The sequence below is a fragment of the Hetaerina americana genome, unplaced genomic scaffold (genome assembly GCF_022747635.1).
Source record: "Hetaerina americana unplaced genomic scaffold, ioHetAmer1.1.p SCAF_12, whole genome shotgun sequence".
Classification (NCBI taxonomy): Eukaryota; Metazoa; Arthropoda; class Insecta; order Odonata; family Calopterygidae; genus Hetaerina; species Hetaerina americana.
In genome coordinates, this window is record NW_027286292.1 from 11335240 (window position 1) to 11351794 (window position 16555).

At 34.9% G+C, this 16555-nt stretch overlaps 1 protein-coding gene across 1 annotated transcript in view; it reads right to left on the reverse strand.

Moving 5' to 3' along the window:
- Positions 1-16555, reverse strand: part of LOC139685687 (rootletin-like) — a 114398-nt gene that overhangs the window by 91598 nt on the left and 6245 nt on the right. The window contains exons 5-10 of the mRNA XM_071582674.1: positions 16310-16432; positions 12925-13050; positions 12389-12514; positions 10451-10627; positions 9007-9196; positions 5894-6059 (exon numbers count right to left, since the gene is read on the reverse strand). Coding sequence (XP_071438775.1) covers positions 5894-6059; positions 9007-9196; positions 10451-10627; positions 12389-12514; positions 12925-13050; positions 16310-16432 — 908 coding nt within the window. The remainder of the gene's footprint in view (positions 1-5893; positions 6060-9006; positions 9197-10450; positions 10628-12388; positions 12515-12924; positions 13051-16309; positions 16433-16555) is intronic.

Consider the following 16555-nt stretch of genomic DNA (forward strand, 5'->3'; position numbering starts at 1 on the left):
GCCAAGAATGTAAGCAAGCTCAATGCAATACTAAGAAAAGGGTGGTGCCAGAGATTGAAAGCAAGTGCTTGATGGACTCTAAGGAAAATGCATATTCCCGTAATATATCAACCTTGGCCCGAGGGGTGGAAGAAGGAGGGTCAGAAGAATGGCTTGTCTTCCACGATGCCTCTCAAGAAGGCCTGAAAAAATAGAGAAATCTGAGCCCCTGTAAGATTTGCAACCACATTTTTAATTGTGACTGCGAGAAAAACAGCTCCACATGATATGCAGTGTGCCTATCTAAATACATCATATCTTACACCTAACTGAAATGATGAATAGTGCAATTATCACACACTGTTGAAGGACACATAATATGCTTATAAAAACTGTCTTGAGCTCTTGGTTAGTCTTTAAGACTGAGGATTAATGATGATTATGTGATGGAACCGATTTCAGACTACAGGATAGAACGAAATAGTTTCAAGAATTTGAGTTGGTTGCAGTGGCAATGGTTAGAAGGAAGTTGATGAAGACGATCACGATATGATGCCTAGAGATTTACTTACAGAGTGGGAAATAGTGAATAGTTAATACACATTTTTACTTCGAAAGCACTCAACTTTTCACAGGCCAATTTGAGGACTAAGTAGTTAGCTAATTAAAAAAATTCAAAAAGAGAAAGAGATGAGTTTATATATATTTTTAAAGGACAATGAAGGTATTTTTTTATAATTAGATAATGATATAAAAGGGAGACGCGGCAGCCCAGCGGGTAGAGCTCCGTACTACTGACTGGAGGGACCGAGTTTGATTCCGGGAAAGCCTTTGAGAACCCTTAGCTTCACACAAGCTGTGTGACTTTTTTGGTATAAAATCTTCCTGGGAAAGCACAGGCAGCACAGGAAAAGGAACTGTCCCCCACTACCCTGATATGTGACTTAAACATGCCATTGGATTTAGTACTAAATGAATTATACCCTCAACTGTCAACAAACCTTCAGGTAGATAACTGTGGCAGTGGTTTATGATTCAAAATATGACTTAAAGTCAGCAATTTTTATTTGGTTAAGGCAATTTTGGTGTGTGGTTTTATGTAGGAATCATGAGTTAGAATTAATATCTCAGTGGAAAGAATAATATATCAGTGGAAATCTCCACTTAAATTATCCATAAAGTGTTATCATATGGAGCCCCAATTTTTTGAAGGCATTGACACTTGTGAGATGGTTCCAGGGAGATTCAATCAGTTATTTGTGTTGGGATAAGAGCAGTAAGAGAAAAAAAGATTGCAAATATTGGCATATTAGCCGCTGAATATTTTGTATTCTGAGACAGCACACTCATGAAAAGGTTTCTACTTCTGTATAAGGCATTATCACTCTTTGTTATTATACATTGTCACTCTTATTTCTAGTCCATGCTGTAAATATTTTGTCATTTTTTGCTCAAGTTCTCACATCCCAAAGAATATTTTATCAGTACCTGCATTTTCAGGACAATGTAACACCTAATCTAAAGTGGGGAAGACAATGGAGGACTACATAGGGAAGGTGAGTTACACACATTGGGTAAAATATGCTTCAACTTCACAAAATTCAATCAAAATTGTGCAGCTTATAGTTGCTTGCCTTTTCCATTGTAGTTAAATGACTAATAATAAATCAAAATTAGAATTTATCATGATTTTCAAGTTGGTAATCATTTTTAACCCACCCTGAGGGCGCGGGTTCAAATCCCGGCGGTGTTGAATATTTTTCAGAGGTATCTCGATCCCTACTTGAGGTGCTTTGTGGAGGGCACTTTGAGTGAGTACGCCGTCCGTCGGATGGGACGTTAAGCCGCGGACCCCTTGGCGCCTTTCGTAAAGAGTAGGCTAATGCCGACGCCGGGTTTATCTCCACCCTTCATCCTTTCCTGTCCTTCCCCTATGGCGCAAATGACCTTAGCTGTCGGTCGCCTCCCCTCAAAACTACTACTACTCATTTTTAACCAAAATTTCATCCAAGAAAATTAGAAGAACAATATGGTTTTAGGTGAGGGGTTTTTTAGCAGATGTATGGGCAAGATGCTTTCCAGTGTAAAAAATGGTGTGGAGATAATTACTGGGATTTTTTGAGGAGGGATTTACTGCACCTAGCTGTGCACATAACATGCTGGCTAATGAGGGATTGGGAGATATCAGAGATCAATCAAAAAATGTGGAGATGTTTTTATTGTCATTAAGTATACAGATCACATTATACCAATTACCACCATGTTATTTCCCCAAATGTGTAGCTAATTGTGTAATATATGGAGTCAGGCAGTCTAGAGGGTATAACTCTGGGTTACCGACCAGATTCAATTTAGGGTAATACCTCTGAGCACCCTCCATTACGCACAAGCTTTGTGATTTTTTGAGCACCAGGTATTCCTTGGAAACCAAAGGCAGCACAGGGAAAGGAATTGGCCCCCTTACCCAGATGTGTGAATTTTGCACAAAAATACTTTCTAATGCCTTCTATATAAAATTAAAAATTCTTTGATTTAACACATTTTTTGTTGTGACTAAATAAAAATTATTTTATGGACATTTTGCAAAATATTAGATCAAATTTAGGGTACTCAACAGCTGTAAAATAGAAATTGATTTAGGGTTTTGTCCACATCCCTAAATTAGGGAACACAAACAAAAACTTAGTTTTATTTATGAAGGCGGGAAGACTTTGTTAATTTCAATCAAAATATGGGCTTCTGTGACTAAGGATTGGAATCAAACTTATGTGAATGGGTGCAAACTACATTTTTGGAGCTTAACATCATAATTATATACACAACAAAGCATAACAATACTCAGAAATATTCAGGCGAGCAAATAGCAGAGACTGTGAGAATAGCAAATAACTGTGAGAGTTTCCATAATTTTCATGCATGTCTTTTAAAAAATTAAGATGTATTTCTGCTCACTTCAGCACCAATTTACGAACAATACATGTAAGTGTTTCACAATGCCCAAACTATTTACCCTCCAGGGAGAGGTGTCCATTGCAAATCAAGTGTTGTGGAAATTAATTCCCTGGAGCACATAAATACCAATTATCACCATAAGAACAGTATCTAAAGCACAATTTTTATGGCAAATAAAGTGACTCTGCTTTTGATTTGAACTCTTGATTTTGGAAACACTATGCTTCCAGTAAAAGCATCCATAATTTAAACCAAAGAATATTACCTAAAGGAAAAGAGAATAAAAGTGGGCCTGTGATGAAAAAATAAAGCAGCAAAGAAATCAAGCATTTAAGTTTTGAGTTTACACTGAATAGGTAGGGTGACCAACTTTGGACCACTGCACATTTGCAGCAATGTGGTAATACTTCAGAAAATGTTTGAGGAATGTAAAATGTAAAATTTTTAAAATTCAAATTTGCACATTTTCTAGATATCACCTATATTTGTTCACTGATGCTACAGAAAAGTATATTTTTACCTACTCTTGTGAGGGTAAAAACTTCACTAATGTCTATAATCATAACGGAACACTACCATTATTCTTGACGTAATTAGTTCTACGCTAATTTAATTTCTTTGATCAGTCAATTTATTGCTTCTCCACGAAAAAAAAAAAATTTATAGGCCTAAGATCCTGGGATGCCTGAAACAAAACCTACGCTCTTCTTGAGGATTTAAACTCAGATTTACTTGTTTCTAAAATTGTTTGAATCATTGACCCAACTTGCACAACCCTTCCTTTTTTACGCAAATATCTACACTTTTTGGGCTAAAAACTTTTCACACAGAAGATCATTTAAAACCAAAAGAAAATAAAAATAAAATACAAATATATACTATAAAAATAAAGAAAAACCACTCCTTTGCTTTGGTTCATAAATGCCTGAAAGCAAGTCAGAGGAGATATTAGACAGGATTTGATAACTTAAAAAATCTTAGAAAAAAGAAAGACAATATATTGTAGATGAGGATAGCTTAGGCCCAGGAAACCTTATTTTTTTAATTTCCTGAAAGAATTTGATTGAGGGAACTGGGTAAAAATAATAAAATATTGCATTAGATAGAAAAAGGTTTGAGGAATAGGAGATTTATTTGCAGCCTGCACATGTATGTTTCATACTACTCAAGTGCGTGTGGCAGATGTCAGAGAGTCAGGATGAGCTAAGTTAGGGAGAGAAGTAAAACAGGATTGTCCATTTTCACCCATGCTTTTAAATGCATATGTCGATGAAATGATAAAAGCAGCATGGGAAGAACTGGAGATATGAGAGAAAGTTGGTTGGAAAATCATAATCAGTTAGGCTTGTCAATGATCAAGTGTTGGTTAGCCAGTCAGCCTAGAGGTATATCATTGCTGGGTGCATTACAAAAAGTGTGATGAGGCATCAGGAAGAGATGGGATGAGGTTCAATGTAAGCAATACAAGTGGATGAGATATTTAAGAAAGAGAAAGGCTTGTTGACCCTTTCACAGATGTGAATTTAACTTTTCAGCCTCTCTGTGGTGCACAATCATACTTAGAAATTTTTATGTTTGTCAAAATAAATGAATAAAAATTTTCCATTAAATAAACAGTGAATCTCGATTATTGCTATTATTTCCTTGATTTTATTATTTATATTATTAGATTATTCTATTATTTTGGGAGTAAAAAAGATGGGAGTAATAAAAGGAGACACAATACCCTCCATTTTCACCCCAAATGAGAAGTAGGATTCTGATGGTTGAACCGGAGCAAAAGGGTTAAAATAGGAGGACAAAGACTGCAACCAAACATGTCTCCCTCCACAGTATTTCTTTTAATAACTCTGCGATCTTATCGATTATTGCCTCCCAGGCACCATTAAAGCTACAAACCTTAGAGGTGGTGTGAATTTGGATCCTGGGAGCATACTCGGACCCAGGTCTGAACCTTGCCCATTAGGGGGTGTACCCTCCTCCTTCCTGTTGACCCAACCAACTCCAGCCAATCACTCCCAAAACCACCCTTTCTCTCATCTCTCTCCTATCCCCTTCTCCTACACCTACACTCCACCTTCTTCCCATCACCCATACTCTCAGTCTTCTCCATTTTCTTGAAAATAGTGGTTGAGCCACCGCAGTACATTTTTTAAATTGTGCCTTTTTTATGCTTAAGCTTTCTATACCATTATCATACCTGTGACTAACTTTATATGCACCAAATTTAGCTGTTTCTTTATTACATTTTTCTGTGATATTTTCAAGTGAGTTGATAGTAAAGTAAATGTGCTTTAAATGCAATGCTATATTTCACAACAAATTTGAAGGTTTATTATTAGTCTATCCAAATTTGTAGAAATCAGAGGTTAAATAGCCAATGCCACCTCATTATCTAGAAAACCTCTAAGGAGGAGCCATATTCAAATGAACAAAATCAATTTCATATCTTTCCTAAAGAAATGTGAACATTTTAAATTAATATCATTCATTAAGAGAACAAAATGTGTTCTACTGTGGATATTTTTATGCTCAGAGACAAACAGGCATTGCAAAGTACTGCCGGTAAGTATTATTAATTGTGAACTTTATTTAAGTCAAAAATATTCCCCAAGAAGGGGTTTGGGCCCTCCCTTTCTTTTGCTACCAATCACGCGGCACCTTCATGCCTAAGCTATTTATAATAATAGTAGTTTACATCTGAATGTATTTGGCAGGATTAATATACAATTTAAATTTTTAAATATTGATTGTTAATAACAAATATATGGGAGAAACAGAGGGGCAATATGGGAGCACAGGGAGGATTGAAAAAATTAGCTCTGATAAGGAAGTTCACAGGAAATATGGACGAGTTGATCACCCTAGAGCAAAGCAAGATATTTCGTCTTAACAGTTCATTTCATATTCATTCATTTTACAACACACCAACTTCTTTAAAGAAAAAGGAAATATTACATACTTGTATTCCATTGGCTTGCCAGTAGCTTCTGCTGGCACAATGCTTGAAATATAATTTGAATACATTTCCATAAGTTTCATTTTAAACTGAGTTTGCTCTAACTGCAGTCTTTCCATTACTTCTTTCAAGCATTTAAACTGCCACTGAGCCATTTCTTTAATGTGACCTATGAAAACAAATTTATACATTAGCAAAGGAATCTGGATTCTTATTAGCTTGAAAGGATAACAATGAAAGTAATAACTTACAATTAATTAAAATCGTCAAGAACATCTTACAGGTAAAATAGTAGCAAGAATATGTGTAATTTCCTATGCTTTTTATCTACAACTTCTTTTGAATTTTCATATCCAATCAGCAACAAATATTTCCATGATCATACTATTCAAGCCTTAAGCATTATCTCCATAAGAAGAAACTAACAACATGTAAAATCAATAAATTATTTTAATTTGTTTAATGGCTGTTACTTTTTACACAGCAAAAATATCATTCAAATGCAATGATATTTACATTATTTTTCAATTCTTCCGTAGGAAGCAGGAAAAAACACAATTAAGAAATATGATTACTCACAAGGTGAATGAATGATACAATGTAAATAAATCTGAAACCGAGGTAAAATATTAAAAATATAAGTTTAACTTCAACCAATTCTAAATGCTCCCATACTGAACGCACATGGTCAACAGCAATTTAAAAGTAATTTGAGAAGGGAAATGTAACCACAATGATTGAAAATAGCCACAAAAATATCATATACAAGTAGGAATTCATAAAATGGGCACCTTCAACCAAAAAGAATCTGTTATCATGCATCTGCCTCTGGGACCCAATATTTTTAGTAGTAAGGCTTTTTAGTAGTCTAATAGTGTAATTAATTTACAGTAGTCCACCAACAATCCCTGTAAGCCAGTTGTTTTAATTTCTACAAAATAATACATTCTTGACTTAATATTTTATTTCTTACAGCAAAAATCATTGCTTAAAAGGTTTACTTCTATTTGCTCTTCCAAAAAAATCTTCTGAGGCCAAAACAATGTTTGAACATGTATTAATAGCAAATATGCCAAAAACATTGCAAGTTGTATAATACTCATTAATTATTTATGATAGAATACATTTATCTAGCAGACACCAGTGTTTGCCATAATGCCAGTGTTACAATTGCTACCATAATGCTAGTGGGGCAGAACACTGCAAAGTTCACCAAAGCAGCAAGCTCATCCTCTGATTTGCCATTCATAAAAACCTCAGCGCATACATTTTATGGGCCAAATTAAAAATGCAAATACTGCGATGGCCCACTGATATGAAATATATGGTGAGTTTAATTGAAATTAAACCTGAGCAAAGACTTTCACATGGGTGAATTCAGTTGATTTGTCTTACGAACAACAACATTCTCCCGCCTGCTATGAATACCAGCCACAAAATGCCATGGAAATTTCATGTCTCTATTAAATTTGAAAAAATGGTCATTTACAGATATTATTCCAGTATAGATCCTACCTTTCCTACTCACTAGACATTGGATAATGTAGCTTACAATCTACTACAGTCTAAACTTTTGACTAGCTCAAACTGTGACTTAAATTATATTTTGTTGAATAAATCAAATGTAGGATTCTGATCATATTCAGTCAATTGAACATTTCATGCAACCTATCCTCAACATAGAATAATTGAACATATGAGATAAACTTTCCTAACTTTTTGAGTGCAAGCCTAACTTTGACTCTTAATTGAGACTTGGGTGAACTTTTCTGTCCCAAAATTTTCAAAGGTAACACAAAGCAGATAAACAGTTGAAGTCATAACTAAAGTTTATAATTTAACAGTTTTGAAACTCTATTTGGAATATTACTTGGTGTTTGCATCCTTTGTTTGGGTATTTACGAGGTTCATCCGGAATGTAGTACCCGTTCGTGAAATAAAGACACAAAAGTAAATATTAACAAACATAAAAAATTTTATTTGAAAGAGGATACTTTAAACTACTTCTCAACATAATCTCCAAGCAAATTAAGGCATTTGTCATAACGTGTGACAAGTTTCTGTATTCCTGCTGCATAGTCCTTCGCCGCCAGCTCATTGAGATACGCGAGGGACCCATCTTGCACAAATTTTTGCATAATGCAGATGGTGTTTAACAATTTCATGAACAATTGTTCGAGAAACATTGGGAAAATGCTCACAGATGTCATCAATTGTGACGCGCCGATCGTTCCTCACGAATTCGTCAACTGAGCTCACCAGTTGGTCTGTAATGACAGACGGTCTCCCCGAACGCTCATCGTCGTGTGTGTTCCCCCTCCCCATGTTGAAGTTGCGACACCACCGCCGAACAGACGACTCGTCCATTACATTGTCTCCATACACCTCCTTTAATTGGCGATGAATATCACATGGGCGAACGTTTCTTGCATTGAGGAATTTAATCACTGCCCTCACTTCACAACTGGCGGCGTTCTCAATTTTTTTAAACATTGTAAACAATCACAGAAACAACACAGGCAATGCTAGCGTCACGCAACTTGGCTCAGAGAAGGCAGACAAGCCACTGAAGCTATCTGACCTCGTCCAGCGGCTACTCGCGTCGTCAGCACTTCATGCGGCACGAACGGGTACTACTTTCCGGATGACCCTCGTAATTGCGAATCATTTTCTGCTAGATATTCAATTTCCTTATTTCCCAATACATGTACCATGGGGATGGGGTAGTCCAAGGGTAGAGCATTGGACTACTGATCGGAGGTCGATTCCCAGGCATGCCTCTCAGGCACCCTCAGCTCCACCCAAGGTGAGTGATTTTTCAGGTGCAAGATCTTCCTGGGAAACCATAATCAGCACAGAGAAAGGCACTGGCCCCCCTACCCTGATGTGTGAATTTCACATACCATCCAGCTTAGTATTGGTTGAGCTTTACCATCACCTACCAAACCTACTTTTAAATAGACTACTGTGTTTATGGTCTTTTATGATATATTCTATAAAGATATTTGGACTTGGGGAAATAAAACCAATGCCATAAACTATGACTGCTTACTGAAAATGTGAGAGTATCAGCATTGCTGCATCAACCTCACTACTCTCATCAAAATAACCATTACCATCAGATTTTAGGACTAGCAAGGCTTGTACGTTGACAAACGTGTGTTGAGGATGAGGCTGGCAATCTTGGTCTCTGCTCATATCACATGCTTCAACACTCTCAACAGTCATTGGTGGCACTTCTGCGTCATTTTCCTTTGTGGTATTGGCTTGTTCCTGCAATTTTTTCAGCCATGCCTCGCCAAGTCCCTGGAGGAAAAACAGGAAAATGTTGTCTATTGAATCTATTGTGCATATTATCCAATTTTAATCAAAACATGAGGTTCATCTTCCATCATTGGTGGCCACGGAAATATTGTAAATTGAATGTGCCCAGTAATGTGAAAGTATCCCCAGCTAATACACTTTCAGTTAACATTAGCAGGTGATTGAGAATATATTCAGATACTATGACCAAAGTTCCAGCTTTGATATGAGTGTAACAGAGTTTCCTTATTATTACATATGTTAAAATCTCTTTAACTGATCCCATCATAATAAAATAAGCGGCTACTTCTGTTGTCAGTTTTCATTTAATATAAAACAAGGTATATTTCATGGTTATTTACCAAATATTTAATAATGGTACACATAAAAGATGTATTTCTGACAGTAATCAAAATAATTATGTACTCTTTATTCATTTTCCAATGCTGTGGATAAAATTAGCCTCTCAGCTATCCTTGATACGATATAACTCTTTTATTTCTATTGCTAACGGTCAACTGCATGCTAAAATTATGCCACAAATTAAACTATAGAAAAAGTTAAATGGAAAAGGACAGGAAAATTAAATAATGGATTACACATGAAAGATTATGAAGATAGATGGGCGAAGGAAATGGAAAAGTGTGAGCACGGAATTAAGAAGAAGGGAGTACAAAGATATAAAAAATAAACAGAGGTAAGAAACCAATAAGTTGAAAGAAGCAAGGTGGGATATGCAACACAAGGATATAGATCTTACAAATGAAGGGAGAAATGGGTTTGCAATACAAGATGGTTAAAGACCTATCTAAAAGTAAGAAGGGAAAAACCATTCACAGTATTACATACACAGCAAGCAAATCATTTAATGAACCAAGAAAAATTCAAGAGAGATGGAAAGAGTACATAAAGAGGATCTATAGGCAAGGATAGTTAGTAAGGCCAGCAAGTTTAGGCAAAAAAGAGAACATGACATAGATGTGGATAGCTTATGCCAAGGTGTGCTTCATTGTGAGAGAGAAAGAGCAGTCAAAGTTTGGGTTCAGAAAGGGGAGATGCACGAGTGATGTCAAAGTAATAATGAGGACACTAATAGAGTCCAGTTAGATAAAGCTAAGAAAGGTATTGATGATCAGTCCTTGTCCATCCAAAACATTCCTTAAATGATAGACTACAACAACTACTAATAATAATAATATCATTCATGCAACAAAAATGATTCATCAAATTCCTTCAAAAACTAAAACCAATTCCTACCTTCAGAGCCACCTGGAACTCGCTGATTATTTTTTTCTTGAGATCATCTAAAGCAGATGCATTTACCAGGGATGCCTGCAGAGCTATGTCATAACATCTGAAAATCAAGCCTTTCAAATCAGATTCCACGGCTTTAATTAATTCATTGGCATTTTCTTTAGAGCATTTGCTCATCTCCTGCAACAAAGAGAAAACAAAATGTAGTACAACGAGATATAGTTTGAATTTGAAATAATGAGAAAAGTGAAATGTTTTAGGGTACTTCTACACTTGAAATAGAAGTACCATACTTCCAGGCCCATAAAGCACTTTTATTAACTCCAAAATGTGCTCTAAAATCAACCAGCATTTTATGGGTCGGGGGTATACAGGTATAACTTTGACCTTAAGCACAAGCCAATTAGCTGGTAAAATACTAACTATTAAGTAATTTTCCCATATCAGGCATAGAAAATGGTTTCCTTTGTAACAAAATTCAATAATATTGCTGCTTTGAGTCAGTAGTGAGCAACAGAGTTTTAATATGTTGTTGGAAGTACTTCTTAAAAAATTCCCAAATAAATCATAAGTGTACACGATGTAGTGCATTTAGTTACATCTAACATGTGGTGCTGCTGAGAAACTCATAGCATTGGACTAACATTGGACTAAAAAAGAGGGGATGTCACCCCTCTTTTAATGCATACATAATTGTATCACTTCCAATAAACTCGGGAGTCTATAGGCATTCAATCTTACATATAGTATTAGACAGTCATAAAGACATAGCACATGGTTGCTTTTAATACAAGTTGAGTGAATATCAAAATAATAACAGTAATGAAGCACCGGATAAAGAGTTAAAATGATAATAACCTCATGGTATCTCATAAGAGAAGACTGTCAAACATTATTGCATTTAAACTTGATGTTGTGAATTATACTTTAGAATACAGAAACAAGGCAGCTGAAAGGCATTTTGGCCCACCTCCAACTGAGAAGATGGTACAAAAATAGTGGGAGCAGAAGGTGAATTTAGTAAATGTGTTAATTTAGTATCAGTGAAAAAAATTACATTCATGTGCCTCAAAATGGCAAAATGTTAAAGGAACACTTTAAGAACTGGATAATAAATCAATGAAGAACAGGATTACTGTTTCAACAAAAGTGATTTTAATTGAAGTAAGAAAATAAGCTATTGCAGATTTTTCTGAGATGTCATGGCGCTAGAGATTCATGAGGAGAAATGGTCGGTGCATATATACCAGATCTACAATAGAACTAAAACTGCCAAATAGGAAAGAAAGGTTACATGGCAACAACTCGTGACGTCAGACCTACGGGAAGAGTAAAACAGCCATCAATTTCTAGTGTTTGTGATTGAACAAGCCATGGCCAAAAGTTTAAAGTGAAACTATAATAAGGTATTTTTAAAAATGTGAAATTATCACTGCTATACATGGAAATTGAAGATAACATTCTGTAAAATGAAAGTGACAACCCCAATGAAAATAACTGCAAAAATAACAGCAGCAATGACAAATTTCTGGGATTCAGCGATGAATAAATATTGATATATGTGTAGTTGCTATTTTTATACTGTAACAATTCAATTTGATCCATATTAAGTGTTAATATCAGAGTACTTTGATTCTTTTCAATTAGATTACAAGTATTTTTTTGTTAATTCTAACTTGAAATATCAGGATGTCCTATGGGCAGGGAAGGTGGTTTTACATTCAATGAAAGAAAAGCAAAAGTAAACCTTATCAAGTTTAACATTGATGAAATTAATTACACAATATAATTAGATTATGATTGAACGAAAAAGTATTAATTTATTTGGTTTACTAAAAATAGGGAAGTAGATAAAAATATTACTTCACAGATATAACAGAACATGGAACTGTCCACAATATATTCCATGTGACTTAAATAATAACATCAATTTTTCCTCACCTGTCTGATATTTAACTCTTCCAAAAGTTTCTGGTGCTCTAGTGTAGACTTCAGATCTTCCATCTCTTGTTCATGGACTACCTTTAATAAATTAATTTCCTGACTAACTTTCAAATCATAACTTTCCTGGAAAGAGATAAAGAAAGTCATTTTGCATTTTCCATAGTGATTTTGGTCTCTAACACACTAAGAAAGGTTCATTTAGAAGAAAAGAAAGTCGAGAAGGAAGTAAAAATACTGCCAAAGGAAGAGAAATATTACTTTTACCATAAAAGTATTAAGGAAATGCAAATTACCCATTCAATTTCACAATTTGCACATCTTACAAAAATATATTTTGTATTTTTTCACTGCCAATCATTAATTAGATTTGAAACACCTAACATTTCTTGACTAATTCCAAAATGATAACCAGTGAAATAGACAGATACATTACCGCATTAAAATTCCAAATCAAGAATTAAATATGAGCTCTTGTGCACCAACTGTAACTTTTATTGCTAAGAGAATCAAAAACCAGTAATGTAAGTACTTACTTTATATAATTTTGTAGCTAAAGATACTCTCTCAGCAAAAATTCTTTGAAAGATTTTCTTTAGGGCTTCTCTATGTTTTTCATCCACCTCAGACCATACAGCTTCCAGTTCTTCTCTATAGCAGTCCTATAAGTAGTAAATATTTTCATTTGCGAGGCACCCATTGAAACATATAGATAAAAATATAATAATATACAATACCAATGTATATGAAAATGAAAAAAATGAAAATTAGGGCATTCCTTACTATATATCACAAGAAGGGAGATCTTTTTCTAAGATAAAAAATATTACAATGATTATGTAATTGACAAAATATCACTGCATAAAAAAATTAATGCCTAATTAAATAATTAAAATTAATTAATTAAGCAATGAAATATAAAGTTTATGATCAGAAGTGTCATCTTTAAATCAATCTTATCAAGTGGGTACAAACCTATTTCACCTAAAATGATTCCTTTCTTCAACGCCTACTTCCCCTCCCCTTCTACTCTTTTACAATAATTCCAAGCTACGGTAATCTTTCAAACTCTTTTGCCATCATCTTATACTTATTTGACCAACCTTAGAATTCAAAGAAGTAACTACTTTATGGTCATTTAAGAATTAGAATATTTTCTAACAAATCATCCTGGAATATTAACACACCAACTTATTTCATTCTTAGATTTCTGTGATATTTCTATGTATGTTTTCCATCAATTTTATTTAGAATGATGTTGAGCCCTTGGAGGGCTCTAATTGGTTGAACAGGCATTATTGTTATGCAATGAATCTGATTGGTTCACACTTGCAATGTACTTCTCCAACTTAAAATCCACTATAAGATTTAGATATTAGTATATCCATTCACCTTGCTGAAATTTTTGTGCATTCCAGTACCTCATTTGCATCCCAAATGAGACTGGGGTAGTGGAAGCTTGCAGGGCAGATCCCCTTTTCTTTCTCAAAATCCAGTCTGTGGCTGGGTTTCCGATTAACATGCTTTGAGATAGCAGAGTAGTAACCTTTTTTTCATAGCTTGTTCATATTTTTATATTAATCTCACATTGGATTGACCTTCCTATCTGCTAAATATAGGGTTTTTAATGTGCATTTCAATTCACAACCTCCTTACTCCTATGCACAGTAGGATGAATAGGGAGCCAAGGCCTAAGGCTTAGGCAGGGAATCCTTGCAATTCTCTACATAGTCCCTCCAATATACAGTAAGAGCTACATGCACTACAAGCTTTTCTCAGAGGAGATTTCTCCTCTGTACTTTTCTTCTTGCCCTCTGCAAAAAGGTCACTTTTAGATTCATATTTCATCAGCAGTCATGCTGCTCTAGTGCTTTGATCAGGTGCTCTACCTTTTTCCATTGGGATTCCTTATCAGAGATAGTGACTGGACAATATATCAGTTTCTTCATTAATCTGCTCCTTAGCAAGAATTGGTGGTGTGATGCTCTAGACATGCTATAGAAACAAATGTTTAATTTGGAGTAACTTTTATCATCCTTTGAAATAGTAATATGAAAAAGTTAAGATTGTAAAGGTCAAAATTGGTATTACTGATCATCTGGGGTAAAAATAACATTCAGACTGACGTTAATCCATGCAGTTAGAACCTCCAAATATAAGACAAGGGTATTTATAGTTAATGGTAATCAACATACCTCTGTCTTTTTTAGTTATTGACAAACTTGGGAATACCAATACAGTGACACCTCGTTTAACGAGCACCTGACTTAGCGAGATATTCATATAATGAACAAAAATATTGTGCCCAAAAATGACTCACTTAACGATTGACTTTTTGCATAACAAGTGACGGAGAGAGGGGTATTCCGACAACAATTGCATGCCTCCTACTTCAGTTTGTGTTAAGCACTCGTTTGGCTAGCATATTCAGGTCATTACTTATCACACATTTTTCCAAACTCGTGTTCAGATGTGTTATTTTTGATTTTTATTACAAAGTTTAATAATATTTTGTGCTTTGTTTTAAAAATATCTCCAAAGAAAAAGCTGAAATAAGACAGCCAAAAAAGAATAAATAACAGTGGAAATGAAAAAAAACATTATTGAAAAGCATGAACAATGTGTGACCATGTCTGATCTAGCATGTGCAGAAATTCAATCTATACCAGTGATTTGCACCATCCTCAAGAACAAGTATAAAACTAAGGAGATACATGCTTCAAAGGAAGTGACCAGAATACCTGCACAGCAGCTACATATTCTCAATGATGCAGAAAGGTTGCTTCTCATTTGGATAAACGAAAACCAATTGCAATATGAAACTATATATGATAACAATATTTTATAGAGGCAAAAGTGATTTTCGCCAACCTCATTAAGAAGATGCCAGGATCATCAACAGCTAAAGAAGCATTTAAGGGAGGCTTTGCGTGGTTTGAGAAGTATAAGAGAAGAACCGGCACCCACGGCACTATGTGGCAGGGTGAAGCAACAAGCTCTGACTCAAATCCATCAGAGAACTTCATCAGTGAGTTCAGGAAGCTCGTAGACTCAGAGGGTTACCTGCCACAACAGGTTTTTAATTGTGATGAGATGGGTCTCTCCTGGAAGAAGATGCCGAAGAGAACCTATAATTGTACATGTAACAGCAGAGGATAATGCATTGCCTGGCCACAAGCCAATGAAAGGCCATCTCACGCAGCTATTTTCTGCCAATGGAAGTAGTGGTGGTTTGAAAATTACACCCCTGCTTGCTTACCATTCAGACAATCTATGAGCATCCAATGAAGTGTAAATTCCAGAAGAGCAGACTAAATGTGATAGGGAGGTCATGGGAAGCTGTTGAATCTTACCATGTGTCGGAAGCATTGCCCTAATAAGGCAGTGGCTATTCACGCTAGAAATTTTTTTAATGATAATGTTGAGTTGCATTTTCATAAAATTTTGGAGCACTGATAAAACCAAATGTCTCCAGGCAGCTTTCTATTAAAAAAGAATATGGAAAGTATCATGTATTAAACTAATTATTTCCATTTTTTTTATTTTTGCAAATGGGAGTTTGCAACATGTTGGTTCATTCGGCAATAGAAGAAAAGATGAAGATGATCCACAATCCTATATAATGTGCATAAGACTTTCTTTGAATAAACCTCGTAAATAATTTATTTGGCATGGAATGCATAACTGTATTTTACTTTACGTTATATAGGAACTGTGTAACTAAACGAGTGTTTCGCTCTACAAGAAAGATCCCAGAATTCTTGTATACGAGGTTCTAATTCACTGCAATTATTTATGGCAGCCAGAATAAATGCATTTTCATAGACTAAATTTCTAACCTACCTGTGACACTGTTTTTAAGAAACTTAATGAAAATATCTACACTTTAGCTATCATAAATTTTTTTAATTATACACTTACCTTAATTTCAATATCCCCTGGTTTTACTTCCCAGCATATACTAGGCTTAGACATTATCATTTCTTCAGTTTTCCCTTGAGTTTCAACAATTTTTTCAGTAACTTCTTTCTTTAATTTGTTAAGCTGTACAAAAAAGGAGGAGTTTTAGCATTAAATTTATAATGACTAGAAGATGAGGACAATTATAGTAAATGATCTATGAATATAAATATTTTGAGTTCATCTTACATTTTGGTAAAAACCCTA